General features: G+C 39.1%; 1 protein-coding gene across 1 annotated transcript in view; it reads right to left on the bottom strand.

Moving 5' to 3' along the window:
• The window catches only part of ADAMTSL1 (ADAMTS like 1), a 4,128,157-nt gene extending 4,104,927 nt beyond the window's left edge, over positions 1-23,230 (bottom strand). The window contains exon 1 of the mRNA XM_044061207.1: positions 23,016-23,230. Coding sequence (XP_043917142.1) covers positions 23,016-23,084 — 69 coding nt within the window. The 5' untranslated portion in view covers positions 23,085-23,230. The remainder of the gene's footprint in view (positions 1-23,015) is intronic.
• Between the last annotated feature and the right edge of the window lie 235 nt (positions 23,231-23,465).

Below are 23,465 nucleotides of genomic sequence, written 5' to 3'. Positions count from 1 at the left end.
GAAAAAAATCAAACTGTAGCATACGAGTTTCTATTCACCTAATTCTTATGTTCATATCATTTGACTGAGCAGGTTCACATCTTACATCCCATTGGTAGGGAACAATTAGGCAGAAATACACTTATGGCCGCATAGGTTTATAACGATATAATAAAAGGCACTGAGCTTAGCTGTTTTCAACAAGTCTGAGGATCATTAACAAATGTATTGTCTTTCGAAACAGAGCATTGCTCACAGAAACTCTATATCTTACAACATAAACAAAACATGCAACTATGGAAGAATAACACCTAGACAATAAGTAAACAAACAAACAAATTAATAAATAAAGCTGCACCCTCCCTTATGGGACAGCATAAGTCACAGTGCAATACACCAAACTGTCAGTTGTAGTTTATAAAAGTAAGTTTTCTTTGTTGTAAGACATTGCACTGGTGGACTTCACACCTATTTGTGTCAGTAACATACTTATTATATGGCAAAAGCTGCCCATCAGTAGCTGTACTTGAGCCTTCATTTCTGGGGTGGAAAGACTCTTGAATGGATGAAGGTACTTGTTCATATCAAAAACTAGACTTTGAAAACATACTAAGATTAGTGGTCTTCTTGTATGTCAACCAACTTTCTTAACATATTAAAGTGCACTGCCAGATATTAGTGATTTATACTGAATATCTCACTATAAAAATGTCTTTCACAGCATAAAACAATCTTCTAAAGTATTCCCCTGCATAGAGTTACTTTGTATTTCTCACCAAAAGCTACACAGAAATAAGTATTTATGAGGCCATCAGCCTTCAGTTCTGTCATCCTTACTCTGCCATTATCATGGCAGAACTGCCCAGTGCCATTTAACCAAATGAGATAACCTACTTGGTGACACAGATGGATGAGACCCTGACTATGGCAGTGGTTACATGAGTTTCATTAGTGACGTAAGCATCTCATAGAGGTGGCCGGGAGGATGGGAGTGTCTGTCCTTGGGCAGGACTCATGCATATGTGCGCAGTTTGCTCGAGTCTGGTGGAGTTTAGGGCTTGGAATGGTCATCATGTTCGACGTGCAGGATTCCAGAGGAGGTGTGATTACCCTAAAGCCTGGAATGGGCATGAACTCATCGTCCACCAAGTAGGCAAGCTAGAGTGGTAGGGCTAACAAAAGCCTGGTGCTTGCAGAGATTGACACTGCAGGCACCCACTCCACTCTACCTTCAGGATGCTGCTTTTAATTTCCTTTTGCCAGTCTGCTGGGACGTTCCATCTAGGAGACAGCACTGATCTCTGCCAGCATCCCCAAAACTTGGGGTAGTACCAGTGTTGGAGGGAGGGAACGTTAAGAGTGATATGCCTGTCAGCTGATGATCAATCTACATCAACAGAACTGAGAATGGGAAAACAAAAACGAAAACTGGCAAACATCATTGCAAGTGGATGAAAAGCACACTCTGTCAAGGACTGTTGATGAAGTCCGGAGGCTGCACTCATCTCAGCCATTTCAGGAAAATAAAGTAGTTCTGTGTCTGTAAACTATTTAATTTGATTTAAGCAAGATTAATTGTGTGGCTTACAATCATGTTTTCAACTTGGGTTTCAAGTACCGTAAGTTGGCATTTGTCAAAATACTCCAAGCAATGGGATTCATTAAAGCCCCGTGTTAATTACTAAATACAAAGCAAAACAATACCATTGCCATTTTACTGGGCTAGAGGATAAAGAGTGGGAGAAATGAGCTGTTAATGTTTTTTGTTTTAATAGTCATCATATACAACTGCATATGAATCTGGCTACTTATCCTTGCTTACTGTGTGAGTTCCGGCATATTTCTGACATCTCCAATATTTAAATACATGCATGCATGCATACATGCTCTTCTGTGTTACTAAATAACAAATTCCCAGAATAGTTAGGACAGCTGCACTCTTATTGCCTGCTTAAAGATTACTGGCAGAGGCAGATCCACTGGAAAAAAGCAAGTCATATGGTGACCCCTGACCTTTATTCCTTATATATACCTCCTTAAAGTTGTTAATGCTCTGCTAGCACATATGTTCTCAGACAGGATCTAGTAGTACTGAGATTTTCTTTACTGGGACTAGTAAATCTGGATGCCAGAGCAGTATATGTTGAGAGCCCACAGACAGATGTGGCACAGCACAGACCTTTGTACCCAGGTTGTCTGCCTTTCTGTAACTCCAGCATCTGGCTTTTAGGGTAAGAGGCATGTGGAGGACAGGTAGCTGTTTACTGGGGTAAATCAACTACTATTATAAGATATACCTAAGTAATATTTGTACTTAAAGATTGTTTGCTACATGCTCAGTATTAATACCACAAATCTGCTTCTTGTTTCAGAATGACAGTATCGCTGACAGAGTAACACGACATGAAAAGCCCACAGCACCTGACATACAATGGGACATTTGATACCAACAAACAGAAGAATGCATTTTTTATTAGAGGTATATACTTCATGGCATGTTGCACACATATTATGCTCATTTGTTGTTCTATCAACTTTTTTTTATCAGGACTGAAAAAGGTTTATAAAACAACCCTCACAGATACCAAACCTGATGCGATGTGTGTGTGTGTGTGTGTGTGTGTGTGTGTGTGTGTGTGTGTGTGTGTGTGTGTGTGTGTGTGTGTGTGTGTGTGTCTGTCTGTATACCGACAGACAGACAGACATGTCTTCTGGGCAGTAGGGAGCACAGCTGCAAAGGGGCAAGCATTACACCTGGAAGGAAAGCACACATGCAGGTGAAGCCTGCAAGTAAGGGCTTAAGAAAAAAACAAAATGCTTCTACCATTTTCTGAACAATGGTGGTACCCTGACAGCGGAGAAAAATGGAAAGAAATTCTCAGGGACAGAGGGGCTGTATGATATGTCAGTCAGCACCCTTTTGAACTCCCAGTAAAATAACTTTATTAGAAATGAAAACAAGACACACAGCAAGACATGACGTACAACATACACATAGTTGGCATATCACCTGAACTGAAGGGAGGGGAAAGAACACCTTTACTAATGACTGCTGAATTTTGCATTCATTAGGTATGTAGCATCTTTCCTAAATGTACAGTGTGTTTTTACAGTACTTTTAGTTCACATTACCCATATTCAAAATCACAAGTCAAGAAGTGCTTATGGATGGCCATATTCTTACACTGTGTTACTGATACTTTTACAGAAAGTCATGTCATGAGATCACTACTGAATGAAGTGAAAGAAGTTAGTACTGAAAAATGCTCATGTACCACAGAAACTAAATAGCAAATACAGTCACCTCACTAAAAACACAGCACAGCACAGTACTACATACTCCAAAACATCTAACGCATTATCCAAGTACGATTTGTCTGCGTCACACTACTTTCTGCATTTCCCTTAACATAATTTTCTTCAGTGTCATGACCACAGATTACAAAAACACCTACCCCATTTTACTGACTCACTCTGAAAACAAACAATCTCTTTTCTCAGTTACTGGCCCAACACACTGTGCACTAGACATACAGACATTATGTTCTGACAAACAACAGGATCACATTATCTGTGAGTTCTTCCACTAACTTTCACGGTTAGTAAGCAGCAAAACAATGCTGACTAGAGTGATCATCATGATAATTCACACCTGCTCTTAAAGACTACTTTGAGGATTCACTCAGGGCCTGTAAATGGAGGCAAACGTGCTTTTATGTTTTGTAACTGGGTTGTGGGCTGACCTAGTGAGCCTTCATAAATTGCAACCAATGAGTGAGTATAAGCTGTAAAAACATAGTTAACTCAACTAATAAGGCATATAAAAGTACGATGCACATTGTATGTTCAGGTGATCAGCATAAACATAAAAATATATAGAACTGACAGCCATGGCATATGAAACCATCTGGTATACACATGTATTTTAAGATACAGTCAGTTACCATTTATACAGAGAAGCACATGAAAAGGCAGCTTCACTGGCTTAGAAAAACTGAAAAATAGAACAGAATAGTGACTGAGGCTTGAAAAATAAGTCATCTAAGCTAGCAGGATCATGGAAGTATACAGACTGGCCTCATGATGTGTGGTAGTGTGCAGTGAATATTTTAGATGGGATTTCTGTTTTGAATTGCTGGAAGATGGAGACTAGACTGTCTGGAAATCCAGGACAATCAGATTTCTGTGAGTATCTCTATAATGGGGCCCTATTTTTTCTAATTGCACCTTATTTGAACACAAGCACATGTATGCAGGCACATGCACACACACACACCCAGAACCATATGCATATATGCACATGCACACATCTAGAACATCGTGCATTCACCCAGAATCACATGCACATACATACATGCACATACACACACATGCACACATAGGTTCATAGGTAGGTACTAGGCTGTTGGCCCTAGGGCCTGTATAAGCCTAGCCAAAAAGGTATCCTGGCTTTTGCCACCCAAGAAAATTATTTTCCTGTGCCCCTGTTGAGCAGAGCCACAGAAGTAATCCCTGGGGTGAAGATTTTTCTTGAAGAGTGCTAATGAGGAGCTTTGTTTGATATAGATAGGTAGTTTGATCCAGAGTATGGGAAGTCACTGGGACAGGAATCTATCCCTCCAGTATGTTCTGATTATAGTGGTGACAAGGTTTAGGTCCTTACAGTGTGTAGCTCGGAGGGATTTGGATTTCTTTAAGTGGAGCATGTTCAACAGCTCTGGGTTTGACATAGCTTTGTATGTTAGGCAGAGATCGCCTTTGAGTAGGCGATATGTGATGGAGTAAAGCTGGAGATTTTTGAGATGGTCTGCATAGGGCATCTGTTTGAGGACAGTAATCCTCTTTGTGAGGTATTTCTGCACTTTCTAGTTGTTGTAGATGTCTTGTGAGGTGCATACCAAATGGGGTGTTGTACTCTATAATGGGTCTAATGAGTGATGAGTAGAGGGGAACAATGACCTCTTTTTTCCTGGATGAGAAACCTTTTGTGATGAAGTGTGGCACATAGAAGGATTTCCTGACTACTGTGGTGATGTGATTATCAAAGGAGAGACTACTATCCACCTGTGTCCCAAAGTCTCTTATCACACTTTTGCTGTTAAGTAGACTACTGCCTATGTTCATGGGTACAGAGTTTTTACCAAAAGGTATGACAATACACTTTTTGGCATTGAGCTTGAGGCCATGGCTTTGACACCAGGCATCTGTCTCAGTGAGGCCCTTTTGCAGGATGTCCACATCGTTAGGAGTTTCGATTATGGCTCCTAGTTTGCAGTCATCTGCAAACTTCGTTAGCCAAAGACCTTCTGTGTCAGCCTGTACTTCTGAGAAGTAGATACCAAACAGGAGAGGACCCAGGACTGAACCCTGCGGTACTCCACTTGTCACTGGTCTGAAGTTGGATTTGGAGTCTGCTACTTTCACAGTGTGGGTTCTGTCAGTGAGCCAGCTGGCAACGCATCTTGTGACATAGGGATTTATACCTAGTTTAGTGTGTTGATCTATAATTCCAGAGTGGGGGATGGTGTCGAAAGCCTTGGTGAGATCTAGATAGGCTGTGTGAACCACCTTACCCTCATGTACGGCTTTGGTGACCGCTTCAAAAAAGTCTATCAGGTTTAGGAGACATGATCTGCCTTTTACAAACCCGAACTGGGTTGGGTACAGAGTTTGGAGATTACCAATGTCATCGTTTATAAGTTCCATGATGATACTTTCCATGGCCTTGCAGACCAGGCTCATCAGGCTAATGGGATGATAGTTCCTGGGGTCTGTGGTGGCTCCCCTTTTTTGGAGTGGGATAACTGTCAATGTGCGCCCTGAGGTGAGGCTATGATTGAACATGGTACTTAGGTGGGGTGCCAGTTCGTTCTGTAGTTCATGTAGAACACAGCCTGGGATGTTGTCAGGTCCCATGGATGCTGTGTTATTGGCTTTAGAGAGTGTGTTTTTTACCTGTGCAGCCGTGATTACAGGAACTTTGTATTCTTTCAGTATAGAGATGGGCCCTTTAGGGGGTGAGAGCGTGGTAAATTTAGTACTAAACCTATCTGCCAGGATGTTGGCAATATCATTTGGTTCTGTATATTTAGTGCCATTGTGCTGTAAACGTATAAAAACCAACTCAGCCCCTTGGCTTACTAAAGATACCAAAATACTTATGAAACAAAGGGACAAAACCTGGAAACTTTACCATCGCAATAAGAACCCAGATGCCCTTCTTAAATATAAACAACTCCGTAACCTAGCCAAAAACATATTATACAGGATAAAAAATCATACCATACCAAACTTCAATCTAATCATTCCAAAAATCCCAAGCAATTTTGGAAGTCAGTCAACTCTCTTCTCAACCCTGGTAACAAAAACAATCCTTGCCCTGACACTAGCAAGTCTAACCCAGAAATAGCCACACTATTCAACTCCTTCTTTACTAACTCCATAGCAGAACTCACCAAGACCTTCCCAAACAACAACTCTTCTCCCCTACTCAAACCCTCTCCTCCGCCATCCATTCCTTTGTCATCTCCCATCTTTCAGCTCAAACCCATTTCCACCTCATACATAACTAAACTCCTCTCTAAGCTTAAGACAGGCTCCAATGCCCCTGACAACATCCCCTCACTCTTTCTAAAACTCACAGCAGATGGCATCGCCATCTCCATTAGCATTCACATTAACAGATCCATACAGGAATCTTATGTTCCTAAACTGTGGCATGCAGCCTTCATCCTACTCCTCCACAAAGGAGGCAAACATAACAGTATCTCCAACTTCCGGCCCATAGCCATTCTCTCACCTATTTCAAAAATACTTGAGAAATGCATCCACCTCCAACTCATGCCATTCCTTACAAATAACCAACTCCTCACCCCAACATGTATGTATGTACTACCATATATCGTGCCCCCCTACTAACCAACCTTTCTTCCTCTATCTACTCTAAACTGGAATCCTTTTACAACAAAATCTCAGAGTTTGCCACCAAATCCAAGTACTCTATCCACCACTGCATATCTCTCCACCTACTGCAATGGTAGAACTTCCCAACTACCTGGACTACCTCCAAATTACTACAGCCCACAAACTCATTTTTAAACCCACTAAGTGCCCTGTATAAACTAATATCTTACCACTATATACCCCTCACAGAACTCTAAGATCTGCTCACCAAAATCTCATTTCTGTATACAAACCAAACTGTCCCTCAGGTCAGCTTCTCCTATCCTTTTCCTTAGCCAAAAAATGGAACTCCTTTCCTCCCTCTCTAAGAATTTCTCAAAACTTTGATCACTTCAAAACCCAGCTCCATTCCTACCTCTCCAATAAAAGGAAATGCACTTGCACTCTACCTACCTAATCCTGCCTAATACATGAATATATACATATACATAAACTACCTTCCACCTTACCCAATAGGAGTTCAATCATATTTACTGTTTTCTTACAAATGTTTCTTTCATAGCATTCTCAGAAGATTTAAAACCTCAGTGTAATGGTGACTATGTATTATCAACCTCTAATTGTATTTACATGTAAATATGCACTGTGTATACCATACTATGTTGATATTCTACTGTGCTTATGTTTTACTACATCATTTTTACTAATTGTTTAATTGTTACTATGTCTGCTATGTTTTGTGGAGCTTTTCTCTCTGGGCCTTCACTGAAAATGGGCTCTTTGAGCCCAGTGGACCTCCCCGGTCATAAAACTGAAAACAAATAAATAAATAACGCAGAGCAGATCTGAGTGTTGCCATTGAGATTTTTGACATAGCTACAGAATGCTTTGTGGTTGTCTTTAGAATCAGTGGTGATTTTGTTTTCGTAAATAGCTTTGGAGGATTTTATGAGGGATCTCAGCTTTTTACTGAGGCTGACCAGGGAGTTCCTCCAATCGTGGGATTTTACTCTTTTTTGCAACAGTTTCTTTCTTCTGTTGTAGAGTTTGTTTATGGCAGGAGGACCACCAAGCAATATTGCCGGGAGCAAGTATGGAGAATCAAAATGAAGTCCTCTATAACACTAAGAAAAACATTAAATAATATGTATAGTGAGTTAAAAATGAAAATTTCAAGTGTTCCATTTCCTTAAAGCTACAGCTGTACTTAGATCATCACTGCTGTGGTCAAAAGCAATTATCTATTAATGGCTGTGGGGGGGTGGGGGTGGAATGGGAGCCGTAATTGTTCTATTTGCTACACATATCTGCTCACCCTGACTTTTTTCAGCATGTCTTGGCTCTTTCAGTTGTATTACAGACAGGAAAACAAAGAGTTAAAGCAACAAGACATTAAAGCATGCCTGGTGCTGCACAATTTTATTTATTTATTTATTTATTTTAAATTTGTTGATCGGGAATGTCTGACTGCAAGCATGTCCATTTTCAGCAGAAGCCCGGGGAGAAATGCTCCACAGTTAAATTTTAAGCAAAATATAAGATGTATACGGAAGCATTCAAATGTACATTGTACCAGACTTAACACTGACGTAACATAGCATTGAAACTTAAGATTTAACATATTTACATAGACTGAACACATCTTTTACAGTTTTAGGTTGAGGCATTACATAATGGTGAACATTGTTAGTAGGGGGTGCATTTTTTGCTTTATACATTTGAGCTGTGATCAATGTGCTTAATGTGTAAATACACAAACACACACACACACACACACACACACACACACACATATATATATATATATATATATATATATATATATATATATATACATGGATTAGACACACAAATATTCATGAAAACAATGCAGTAGATACTAAATTAAGCAAAGGCACTTCTCAGCTAATTAATACTTATAAATTCTTATTACTTATGTTTGGTGCATCCCGTTTGTGATGCACAAACAGGATATACCAAAACTATATGCATGTTGGCCAGATTCCTGCCTCCTCTTGACGGTTTAAAGTGGAACTCAGGTCTGGAAACCTTGGCATAGCTCTGCCTCATGTAGCAATAGTCAGTGAAGTCTAGGAACAGGGAGCGTAGACTGCCTTATACAGTAACCTATCAACTCCCACAGATAACATATACAAGAATCTCATTCGATTTGTTAAAATCTTGCAAATTACTAAAAAATGATATCTCTTTAGTGTCAGATTACATTTAGCAAAATTAACAGCTCAAATATTTCTATAATTGTAGAATACATCTGCAATGTTTTTACTTAAACTGGGGATAATAATATTAAGGAGCGGTTATCAACTGTATTTTCAAATAGTTTGCCTCACCTAAAGATATGTGTTATTTTGAGTGTAATCAATAAAATGCACTCCAGGTACTTAAGGAAAAAGAACAATACTTAGTTTTATTACAGAGAAATGACAGTGCTAAGGTGGAAGGGTAAAGACCCCCCCACCCTATGATGTGTATGGTACATTCTACACCCATAGTACTGCCTCAGAATGCTAAATTGCAAACTGCCTACTTATTCAGCACTACATCAACTCTGCCACTTATATGGACAATTTTTTTTTCTGTTTTGAACCCCCCATCCTTTTGGACATAATGAATCTCCAAGAGTCAAGGTCAACATTCAGCTCACTTATGAATACATTAAATTAACTTTTTGACTGCATAAAATCAAAGTGAATTTCTTCAAAAAAGTTACTATTTACCAGTAGCATGCACAGAAGTGGCTTATAAGAGACAGCTTTCACTGAATGAGTCACATGAATACAGTGTCAGAAAAATTAACACAGAGAGACACACAGAGGGGAGTAGAGATGAAATTACACAAATGTCACGGTAGGACCATATCTTTTGGATACAGCCGTAAAGGTACAATTTTACACTTATTAAATACTGCTGCTGCTATTGTTGGTGAGTGTCTGTTTAAAACAGGAAATATTAAACTGATAAAATGACCATATGAGCTGCAACAAATGATTCCCCAGTCAATTAATTAATTCATTATGCCGCAATGAACTATAATGATACAACGTATTAATGCTGTCCGAAAGTGCTGTAAAACAAGCTAGCTATACAACTTTTGGCACATAATCTAATATTAATTCAGAATGCAGAAGAAGGTGTTTAACAAGGAAAGGAAAACAACAGGATATGTGCTTGACCGAGTCTGGCTGGGAGCCCACAGCTCTTAGGATGGCTGCAGTTACTGTCACTGCTAGCTGCTGTCAGCGACACACAATGCACATTCATTTATACTAATCCCACAGCTGCTTTTAGTTACTTTGACGTAAGCAAGCATAAAACTTAAACTACAGATTTTCTGTCTCTTCTATGCAAATATATTACACAAATTCCAGACACATGCAAATAAAAATAGAAATTACATTGATTTTCGTTAAAGTAATCAGAGCCAAAGGAAATGAACTTGACAATTACTTTATGGGAGTATCCAGTTTCTGAGATGCAGGCATCTGTTAAGGCATGCACTTAAGAGAGTTAAAAAATGTAGTACAGCTGAGAGCAGAGTGTAACATGTAGCAGTGGAAAGCAAAGAAAGGTTTAACTTCTTAAGTAACCTGATAACCACCAGACATATACACTGACAGAAGATGGAGAGACTGAGGCCGTTTGTGTGTGTGTATGTTTGTGCATGCATGCATGTGCATATGTGTGCATATGCAAACATGTATGGGTCTCCATGAGTCTTTTATATATATGTGTGTATTTATATATATATATATATATATATATATATATATATATATATTATAAATATATACAAATATATATATATATATATATGTATATATATATATATATATATATATATATATATATATATACACACACACACACACACACACACACACACAGACTGATACCCATAGAGTGCATGTGTTTGTGTCTCTGTGTATATACGCACACACACACACACACACACACACACACACACACACACACACACACACACACACACACACATATATATTAGTGTTACAATTCTGTGCTCATTTCGAGTGAGGACAGGAGAAGGGAGACAACTCAGAAAGCAATTTTGCACATATGTTATTACTTATCATTAATGAATATACGTATTTAAAAAAAAAGAATAGATAAAACAATGAAGACAGTAACAGATATTGCTCTAGACATGGCACATTTCAAAAAGACTACTTAACATTTGATATAGCAAATTAAAAATGCTAAGGTAATGTTTTAAAGCAACAAACTACATCATTTTATGCCATAGGTTAATAATGTTGCAAGTAGTACATCAATGAATACACAAAAGGAGGGGAAATGCCAACAAATGTACAATAAAAAAGAAAGAAAAGTTATAAATCAGTCATCCCACTGAATTAGGTATATGCTGTTAAGTTTGATGGAGGAATATAAAGAACATAGTAGAGGAAACTATGAAATACACACTGACCCTACTTAAAATGTAAAGAACAGGGGGAAAGGAGATCTACAGAGTATACACTGTTCCTCTGATAATTTGTGGTATAGGATACATAATGCCAAACTTATATAACTGCTAAACTGCTTAATTGTGCTGGAACGTGTGGGTGACGCAGAGAGACAGAGAATACATGGGAGACAGAAACAGAGACAAAAAAAGCTAAGCCAAGCAAAACATGAGGGGAAATACAACAGATGAGAGAAAACAATATTTTATTCAGATGGAAAGATGAATTATATATTTGTACTAAATAAGCAATATGATCCACGTGTGACACAGATAATTGCCAAGTGCTGTAGTTATACAGACAGACTTTCTTGTGCCATACCTTTGAAAGACAGTATATGGTGCAAAGGCTAAAGGGTAGTTTGCTCTATGCTATTGGCAGGACATTAGCATGTATTCTGTCATCTGTTTTACAGATTTTAGCTGGTAATACTCAAATTAAATATTTATCTATATGCAGCGTGTGTGTGTATACAAACATGACTATATTGTCAACCACTGACTTACACAGCAATCAACCTTCATATAAGCAAACATATCTCAACTACATTCAAATACTACATTTGTTGAATCCAAAATTATCACAAAGACAAACCTGATCAGTTTCCTTCTGTGATCACTGAACATACAAGTTTACTATTAATGTAAAGCACTGCTGTAGTACACCATTCCCCTTCATTTAACAGTGCTGCTTACTATACCAGACTATGTAATATAAAGCACTGCTGTAGTACACTAGTCCCCTTCATTTAACAGTGCTGCTTACTATACCAGACTATGCAATATAAAGCACTGCTGTAGTACACTAGTCCCCTCCATTTAACAGTGCTGCTTACTATACCAGTCTATGTAATATAAAGCACTGCTGTAATACACCACTCCCCCCATTTAAAAGAGCTGACTACTATACCAGACTATGTAATATAAAGCACTGCTGTTGTACACTAGTCCCCTCCATTTAACAGTGCTGCTTACTATACCAGTCTATGTAATATAAAGCATTATTGTAGTACACCAGTCCCCTCCATTCAACAGTGCTGCTTACTATACCAGTCTATGTAATAAAAAGCACTGCTGTAGTACACCAGTCCCATCCATTTAACAATGCTGATTACTATACCAGTCTATGTAATATAAAGCATTATTGTAGTACACCAGTCCCCTTCATTTAACAGTGCTGCTTACTATACCAGTCTATGTAATATAAAGCACTGCTGTAGTACACCAAGCCCCTATGTTTAACAGTGCTGCTTACTATACCAGTCAATGTAATATAAAACCATTGCTGTAGTACACCAGTCCCCTCCATTTAACAATGCTGCTTACTATACCAGTCTATGTAATATAAAGCATTATTGCAGTACACCAGTCCCCTCCATTTAACAGTGCTGCTTACTATACCCATCTATGTAATATAAAGCACTGCTGTAGTAAACCAATCACCTCCACTTAACAGTGCTGCTTACTGTACCACTCTATGTAATAAAAAACACTGCTGTAGTACACCAGTCCCCTCCATTTAACAGTGCTGCTTACTATACCATGCTATGTAAGCACTGCTGTAGTACACAAGTGTTCATATAACAGTGCTGTTTACTATACCATGCTATGTAATATAAAGCACTGCTGTAGTACACAAGTGTTCATATAACAGTGCTACTTGCTATACCAGTCTATGTAATATAAAGCATTATTGTAGTACACCATTTCCCTCCACTTATCAGTGCTGCTTACTATACCAGTCTTTGTAATATAAAGTATTGGTGTAGAACACAAATCTCTTCCATTTAACAGTGCTGCTTACTATACCACTCTGTGTAATATAAAACACTGCTGTAGTACACCAGTCCCCTCCATTTAACAGTGCTGCTTACTATATCAGTCTATGTAATATTACGCACTGCTGTAGTACACCAATCCTCTCCATTTAACAGTGCTGCTTTCTATACCAGTCTATGTAATATAAAGCACTGCTGTAGTACACCAGTCCCCTCCATTTAACAGTGCTGCTTACTATACCAGTCTATGTAATATAAAGCACTGCTGTAGTATACCATTCCCCTCCATTTAACAGTGCTGCTTACTACACCACTTTATGCAATATAAAGCTTTATTGTAGTACACCAGTTCCGTCCATTTAACAGTGCTGCTTACTACACCAGTCTATGTAATATTATGCTTTGCTGTAGTACACCAATCCCCTCCATTTAACAGTGCTGCTTACCATACCAGTCTATGTAATATAAAGCACTGCTGTAGTACACCGATCCCCTCCGCTTAACAGTGCTGCTTACTATACCAGTCTATGTAATATAAAGCATTATTGTAGTACACCAATTCCCTCCATTTAACAGTGCTGCTTACTATACCAGTCTATGTAATATAAAGCATTATTGTAGTACACCAATCCCCTCCATTTAACAGTGCTACTTACTATACCAGTCTGTGTAATATAAAGCATTATTGTAATACACCAGTCCCCTCCACTTAACAGTGCTGCTTATTATATCAGTCTATGTAACATAAAGCACTGCTGTAGTATACCAGTCTTCTCCATTTAACAGTGTTCCTTCCTATAACAGTCTATGTAATATAATGCTTTGCTGTAGTACACCAATCCCCTGCATTTATCAGCCCCTCCATTTAACAGTGCTACTTACTATACCATTATCATCATCATCATAATAATAATTATCACCATCATCAGCCCCCTTTTTCCCATTTTTTTTTACATGGGGTCAGGGTATCATGTTAACTGTCACCAACTCTCTTGATTCAGTGCCACGCTCCTGCCTTCTTCAACACTCATGACTGACTTTTGAAGATTTTTTTCACAGAATCCATCCACCTCTTTGCTGGACATCCTGATTTCCTCTTATATTCTTCCTGTCTGTCCAAAGTCTTCCTCACCAGATTGTCTTCTGCTTTTCTGCATGTGTCCAAACCACCGTAATCTGTTCTCTTTGATCTTTTCTGCAATTGTAGTTACCTTTGTTTCTGCTCTTATGTCCTAATTTATTTGTCTGAACCACAGTGTGCATCCTACCACTCTTCTCAGGCACTTCATTTCCATCACCTCTAGCTTCTTCAACTATTCTGCCTTTACAGCCCAGGTTTCTGTACCATACTGTAGTACTGGTCACACCACTGTCTTGTACACCTTACTTTTCAGCTTCTTTGGCATTCTTCTGTCATAGACTACACCAGACACTATGCCATTTGGCTGCAGCCCCTCTGATTATAGCTTTGACCTCTTCATTCAGACTTCCCTTCTCCTCAACCACCCCTCACAGATACTTGAAGCTGTTTACCTGTTCCAGTCTGCCTGTAATGCCACATCATCAGCATACAGCAACTTTGTTGATCTGTCCCCTCCGACCTGTTTGGTAATGTAGTCCATCACTAGTATGAACGGCAGTGGGTTCAGAGCTGAACCCTGGTATACATCCACTCCCACTGGGAACTCCGCTGTGAAGCCAAACACTGTTTGTACTTGAGTCATTGGGTCCTTGTACATAGCCTACCCTAATTCTACCAATGTTTCTGTGGCTTCAAATAACCACAGTACGGCCCAGATCAGCTTTCTTGGGACCATATCATATGCTTTCTCCAAGTCTTGGAATGCCCATTTGACTCTCTCCTCATCTCTAGCTTCTTCTCAAGTATCTGTCTCACTGTAAACATCAGGTCAATTGTGCTGCATCCTGATCTGAATCCAAACTGTTTACCTTCCATCCTATATTCTACTACTCTGCATATCTGTTTATCAGTCCCCTTTGTTCTTGCACTCTGTCAGGAGTATGCTTATTCTCCAGTCATCTGGGGTACTCCTTTCTCTCCACACTGCTATGATTACCCTCAGGAGCCATTTCTCCACTATCTCATCTAGCATCTTTATCATATCTGCTGTGACCTCAACTGAGCCTGCTGCTTTTCCTGACTTTGTTTTACTTAGTGCTGTTCCCACTTCTTCTAAGGTGGGCTACTCTTCTTCTCTTCTCTCATCGTAGTCTGTTTCTGGGGCACTACAGCTTCTGTGGGGTTTTCTTCATTTAGAAGTTGCTGGAAATACTCCTTCCATCTGCCCTTGATGTCCTGTGGACTAGTGAGCAGGTTGTCACTTGCAACATGTATGAAGGGTGTCTGACTATCTTCTTTATCTTTCTGTCTTTCCTTGCAACCTGATATAGTTTCTTTGTGCCCCTAACTGAATCACTTTCCAAAAGTTGGAAGAGTGCCTCTGATGCCCTATTCTTTGCTATTGCAACTTCTGGTTGTCTAACAAAGAAGCTAAGAAAGTAGTTCTTCCTAGCCTGGTCAGTCTTTTCTATCTAATAATCCAACCAGCTGCCAATGATAGAAATAAGCAATAAGCAAACACCAAAATACGCTGAAACACACCCGTTTAATAGCAAAGCTTTCAGTTACAAACCCTTTATCAATACTCATACAGGTTACAAATAAAATCAAACATTTAAATAGAAGCCAACAAAGCACATGACCAGCAGCCAAAGATCATGTGATGAAAATTTGTGTTTAAAAAATATGTGTTTAAAAAAATATATATATATATCTACATAAACTTTAAAATACAATTATTTCAGTACTGAATGTTGTAATTTCACTAATATAAGACTTTCAGCTGACAAGATACCTGGTTTGAATGTTGCTGTCACACTAAAGCCTATATTAGTGAAATTACAACATTCAGTACTGAAATAATTGTATTTTAAAGTTTATGTATATATATATATATATATATATATATATATATATATATTTTTTTTTAAACATATTTTTTAAACACAAATTTTCATCACATGATCTTTGGCTGCTGGTCATGTGCTTTGTTGGCTTCTATTTAAATGTTTGATTTTATTTGTAACCTGTATGAGTATTGATAAAGGGTTTGTACCTGAAAGCTTTGCTATTAAACGGGTGTGTTTCAGTGCATTTTGGTGTTTGCTTATTTCAGTCTTTTCTATCTCCCACTTCTTCCTGCACTCCTTCCTTCTTTTTGATGACTTCCTGGAATTCTGCATTCCACCACCAGTTTTCCTTATGTACCTTATTTCCATACCTGGCTTGGCCACATATCTTTTCTGTAGTCCTGACACATGCTGTTTTTAGGTGCTGCCATTCTTGTTCAACTCCACCTATTTCCTCCTTTTCTTGGGGTGCTAGAGCCCTGAGTAATTCATTGAACTGTTGTACTTTCTTTCCAGTCAACTTCCAGGTCTTCAGCCTAGTCTCTGTTGACATTAGAGTCTTCTCTGACCACTGCTTGCAGCTGATTGTGGCAACTAGTGGTTTATCCTGTGGGCCAAATGTTTCAATGGGGATGGCTTTGCAATCATGGATTCTACCCCAGGGCCTTTTCCTTACTAGGAGGAAGTCTACCCGAGTTGCATGTTGGCTACTCTTGTATGTGATCTTGTGACTGTCTCTCTTTCTGAAACATGTGTTGGTTACTATCAAGCAATTTTTTGCAGACAGAAGTCTAGAATGGCTTCTCCTCCTTTATTCCTGTTACCCCATCCATATGGACCCAGGCAGTCCTCATATCCTGTTCTGTCTACCCAATATGTGCATTCAAGTCACCCATTATCAACACCAATTCATGTTGACCTGCTTTATCTAGTAAATCCTGCAACTGCTGACTGAATGCACTCTTTTCTTTCCTCACCATCACAACTCTGCTGTGGGGCATAGGCTGAAATTATGAATACTGCCCTATCATTACAGTGGAGTCTGACTGCCATGAGTCTGTCATTAATTCTGATGATATCCCTCACTGCCTTCTGAAGCCCCTCTCTCACCGCAATTCCTACACCATTTCTAGCCTGTCCCCCTCCTGAGTAGTAGAGTCTGGATCCCAAGTCAAGTGGCTTTGCTGCACTGCCATTCCATCTCATCTCTTGGATACATAGGATGTCCAGCCTCCTCAGTATCATCATGTCATCCACTTCCAAGCTGCATTCTGTCAGTGAACTTGCATTAAGTGTAGCAATTCTCAGTTTATGTTTGGCAGATTGGTTGTTTTTATGTCCAGCTTTCGCTCAACAGAGCTATCCCAGGTAACCCAGGTTGGACAGTAGCTTACTGACCCAGGGATGCTGGGCTTTATGGAGGGCACACACTGACCAATAGGAGGACATATACCCCTCTCACCATTAGCAAGTGTCCCTGGCTTAGGTCAGAGTAGGCCAGGTCCTCAACCCACTTATCACCAGTAACTACCCTTGCCCATTTTGGTGTCATTAGTCAACATGACCAAATCACCTAGAGCCATATTTTACACCATCAAGTGGTTAGCCCTGCTGTTGCGTGCAGTCTGTGATCCACATTATCCTATCTTGAGGATACTGTGCACCACAGTAAATGCCCATAGTGGATGGTCTTGTACAACTCTTCTCCCTATAGGGCACCATGTAGAGTCTGTGCTGCTGCCCACAGCTCCAGTCATTGGTGAGTTTGAGATGGAAACACTCAACATGTTTTTCAGACGTGGGAAAAACCCCATTGAGACACAGGGAGAATGTGCAAACTCCAAACAGGCATGGGCTGGAGGTCAGGAATGAACCTTGTACCTTATGCATGAGAGGCGAAGACCTTAACCATTATGCCAACTGGTCTCACTATGTATTACTGCATCCCTCCATAATAAGTCTTAGCAAAAAATCATGTCAAACCACAGACACAATAGATGAAATAATAAAACTGGATGCACCTCCCAGTATGCCTTTATATGGAGTGCTCTGCTGTCCACTATCCCACATATGAGGGCTTTGTTCCCATATTTTCTTACTTACAGATAATAATCCAATGATTATACAACTACTGGTACAGTGGTGCTATTGGTGAACACACCTGACTGCAGCATATGTCCACTAAAATAAAAGTCGAAAAAATGTGACACATCAGCAATAGTTTGACAAAATGGGAAACTCAACACTCTCTATACACACACACATATATATATATATATAGAGAGAGAGAGAGAGAGAGGGAGAGAGGGAGCTCTTATCTGCATATATATCTTACAGTTCCTGGATCAACAACACATCAGAAAACATATTGCACTACACATCACTGTACAACTGAAAATGGGTTTTAGCATCAGTCCCATTGGGGGAGTGTCCAATTTTAAACTTATGATGAGCCAGGCTCAGTAAACTTTATGTAGCATTTCTAAACCAGACTAAAAGTCATTATACCAAAGCATGGGGGCTCCACATACATAATGTATCTGTATACACCCAAATCAGCTGCAAAAAAAAAATGTTTGTGCCCTTATTTTCTTACATCTTGGTAGATTAGCAGTATACCTGCCTGTAACACATTGTCTCTTGGAATTTCATGTCACCCTGACCTCAAACACTGGCTGAAAATGCATAGAAGTCCCCTGCCAGTTTGGATCACTCACACACACACACACACACACACACACACACACACACACACACACACACACACACACACACACACACACACACACACACACTAAACACAGATAAATGGGCAAAATAATATTATCACTTCCTGGTTGGTGATAATGATTTGTGTCAGCAGACTAATAATTTGGCGATCTGCACTGGACCACATTTCTGCCCCTTCCCATGAAATGTAATATATAGAATAAACCCAAGGACAGATAAAATTGCACTCACTAACTCCAGTATACTGGCATGAAGAAGTGAAGGCATATAAACTTCATTTAATTTACATAGCTTGCTACTCAGCAAAACCCCTTACTAACTCAACCCATGAAGACAAAAAAAGGGGTGGGGCAACTATTCTGGCATTCCGTTTTGTTTTCGGTCCTGTTGATATACCAGAGATGGACTTTAAGACACTTGACACTCAGCACTGTCGGCTGTCCTGCTGCACAGGGCAGTGTAGCATTTGTCTCTTTATGGATCTATCATTGAAGGTCTCTTTGCTCATTCTTCTGAGAGTTCATCTGAGGGCAGCAGATAGACAAGGTCCAGTTTACATGAAGAGGACTGCACAAAGACAAGAGCATAAGGGCAAAAGCAATCAAAGCTCTTGAAGTAAGGGTATGGAGTAGGTAAACAGGAGTATCTGTGATAGTGTAGACTACACTTAAGGCTAGCTACTAATGGGGACAAGCAGCTTGTTTAATTCTCTTCAGTGAATGAGAAGGAAGGTTTACACAGCAGATGCAATGACCTACTGAATATACACATCTTATTACATGCTGAGGTATTAGGATGTAGAAGAAAAAGTAGAGGACAAACACAGTCTTTTATTTTTATATGTTTATAATACTGTCCATTTATATAACACATTTTCCTAAACAGCTAAGAATATAACGGGGTGTATTATATATCAGTGCAGGCTATAGCGACCTTTAGCCAGTAATGAGAAAGATGATGAGTGGCACTTGATACCAGAGAAGAATGAGTGTGCCAGAAAGAACATGGATAGCAAATGCAGTGCTAGGTACGCAGCACCAAAATGAACTCAGTTGGATGTGCAAGTGGCTACTGTACTACTGAACACCATGAAATACATTATCTTTTCAATGTTCTTGTGTCTTTCGGCTTTTCCCGGTTAGGGGTCGCCACAGCGGAACTCCGGTCCGCTAATGATTGGCAGTGGATTTTTACGTGCCGAGTTGCCAGCCCTGACGCATAACCTTCAACGAAGCTATGCCCATTCACGCATGTCTCCACACAGAAGGCGCTCTAGCTGAGAATCGAGCAGGACAACATTTTACTGTGAGGCGACAATGCTACCGCAGCACCACCACCGCACTTTATTATCTTTTCAATGTTATGTGTGGAAAATTGCAGTAACAAAATTGATATGCCAATAACAGGACACTGCAGATCACAGCTGACACAATTCCACTAAGAACAAGGACATGGCTTTGTGAAATTTCAACCACTGGAATGATGACACAGTGAGCATTCTGTACTATTCTGGCAATCTCAAATATATATACATTCCACTCAACTCTTTGCAGCCCTCCCATCCTGGCACAGTGCAGTGGCTCGTGTGATGACCATCAGATTAACCATCCAGTCATAACACCTTATAGTTCAGTACTTCCACTGAAATGGCTACATACATGCAGCTATCTAAAGGAAGGAATTCAGATAAAATGAAAGTAACTGAGAGTCCAAGTAGAAAAGAAGAGGTAGTTGGTTAAATGGGGTGTTGGGGAGTAACATTTTATTATGCCTTTTGTTTATTTATCAGGAAGTGGGACATCTCACAAAAGCTCAGCTGAAAATGAAAATATGTTTTAGCAGCACTTTAGTATCTGGCAAATGTTGAGGTGGATTTGTTGCTTTTAGAAGTATCTAAAATGAAAGAGAAATAAAAGGAAGCTCTTAATTCTGAACAGCCTAGTGGAACTAACATAACTGGTGAGGGTGTGTGAGACCATACTGGCTGGGCTGAACATTAGGCCTACAAATATAAGAAATATGATGTTTCAGTGCCTTCAGAGCAGGACACGTAGTTTGCTTTTGCAATACAGTTTATCACGTTTCTCTCATTTGTATCATATCTTTCAAACCAGCAATTATTTTAAGGGGCATCTTTGAAAATGGGTCATTTGTATGTATAAGATGTTTCCATGAACACTTCAAGAGAGAGAAAAGCATAATGCACAAATGAAAAAGATTTATGAATGTGTGACTCAGTGCATGTGCATTTTAATCATTACATGTCCTAGCATTTTATGCTTACTTAAGCAACGGTTTCAGCTCTAAAAATAAAACAATTAAAGGTTAGTTGGAAACACTTAAAATGGTCTTTTCATTTTAAGTAACAAAATGAAATTCAAACCAGGTTTGCAGCACAAGCAGCAACTGGCCTTAAAACATGACACTATATGACTACTGGAGGACAGACTTGGAAAAAACTGCACTGCATCATTAAAACAGCTGTATGTTTTTCAGTGATCTATGACATTTCCTTCTTGAACTGGGATCATTTGATGTGGAACAATAACTTGCACAGCACTCTACTAGCCTTTAAGCAGGGACAGATTACAGAAAATAGTAGTCCTTATGGGGGTGGGAGCAGAAACTCTGTATGCTAACTCTGTATGGGATCTGAAAACTTATTTTTGTAGGCAGCTTAAAAAACAAATGTATCAGCAAAGGCAAGACAATATTGAACACTTAAAAAAAGCTTATTTTCATTTCATAAACTAGTTGCAGATGTACTACTGCTGGTCTTCTCTGTCTCTAGCTTTTTTTAAACCGTTCCCTTTCAGGTCTTAACTCCCGCCTCTTCACATACACACATGCTCATGCTACAAATAATTCAGAGATGGGGACAATCTGAAAAAAATGTGCATGGTTTGCTGCCTTATATTCCATGTGTATAAGAAACAGCTCACACTCTGAGATATATGCGGTTCAATCACAGTTGTTCCTTTGCTAACATACAAAGAAGAGAAACTTGGATAAGTTACTTCCCGATAAGAAGCTCTGTTGCCGTATACTGAGTCCTTAGGCTTTTTATGCACCAAGCACACAATGCAGCTTTATAACCAGCTAATACCAAGTGCTTGATGTTTCCCAAACCTCTAAACTGAAACCGAATCAGAGCAATGAACTGTGATGCAAAAGCTAGGAGTTAACAATATTATAGCACCTCATTGCAAGCAATAAGAACATTGTTTATCAAGTTATAATAGTAAACCGTTAAGCAGAAGACTATGCAGCATATAAATGGCCTGTGTACACTTCCACAGCAGGAAGTGCTGAAAGCATTCTTCTTCATTCATGCCTTTTCCAGTATTTTTCATTGAAAATTACCTACATTTCATCTCTCATATATTGATACAGTATATCTCTGCTAGGCTGACTTTCATGCCTGTACATGTGTATGCATGTGATATAAGGATGCAACACCCATATGTACTACTGTACTAGTAGTACACACGTCATTATATTATATCCAGTTGTACTGTATGCAGATAGAAAATAGAAAATGCATGCTGTTTTACTTTACATGTGAACAAAACTAAGGTGAAGGTTGTTGAGGTTTTGTTTACAGCTACTTTTTTTACAAACTAAAAGAGATTTAGAAAATGCAATATTTGCCTTTGATGTGTTACTTGATGCTGTTTTGATTTTCCGTGCCTAAACTGAGGTTCATGTAACTTCAAAGAGACATTGTACTATTTATGTTTTTTTTTAATTATACATGTCTATACAGATAGTATTTCTCCTGTATGATAACATAAATTTCAGTCCTGTACATTTGTAACATTTTTCAAAAAACGTGGCATAGCACAGATCTGGCAACACATCTATTTTTCCTCATAAACTGAGTAAACATATGTTTTAACAGTAAGGTTTAAAAATGTGGTTCTTGCCTCTATACAGCATAATATATATATATATATATATATATATATATATATATATATATATATATATATATATAGTGTAATCGTGCTTAGCAACTTACATCAAATGTTTCTGTCCTTTGAGTCAGTTTATAGGGCTATCATAGCAGGTAACTATCTGATGATTTAAGCTAATTCAACCATGTTGTAGGTCATACCTTCACTTCTGGTACAGGAAGGAAGAATATAAGGAAACAAAGTTAACTTTAGCTTTAAGTAAAAGAATGTAGTTACCACAGTCAGGAAACCCAGGAACACCAGAGACAGAAGAGCAGCAGTAGATGCCCAGGGAGGGTAGCCCATTGCTTGAATCCGTTCGGGAATGTATATCCAGTGCTCACTTAGCAGCTAAGTCCTCCTGTGCCGGCTGTCACATCCACTACTACAGTTAACACTTTGTACCTCCCTATCAGTTTCCATGAGCTCCGCTCACATTTCCTGATGAGGGGCCTCGCATGCTCTCTCTTTCTAACTCATTCAGTTGTTCACTCACTTACTCTGCCTTTCAGAAGGCAGATACCTTTCAGGCTCCTCCTCAGCAGACATGTAAAATAACATAGCCGAGAGAGAGAGAGAGAGAAATGGTCCCAAAGTGTGCACATAAAAGCAAGACTGAATTATGCTGGGCAGTAAAATCATTTTACAGGATATAAGATCCTCAGCTTGTAGAAAAGGATTTTTCAG

This window comes from Protopterus annectens, chromosome 2.part0 (assembly GCF_019279795.1).
Source record: "Protopterus annectens isolate FY-2018-M chromosome 2.part0, PAN1.0, whole genome shotgun sequence".
Classification (NCBI taxonomy): Eukaryota; Metazoa; Chordata; order Ceratodontiformes; family Protopteridae; genus Protopterus; species Protopterus annectens.
The sequence above is the reverse complement of the archived record's forward strand: the minus strand, read 5'-3'. Positions and strand labels throughout refer to the sequence as shown.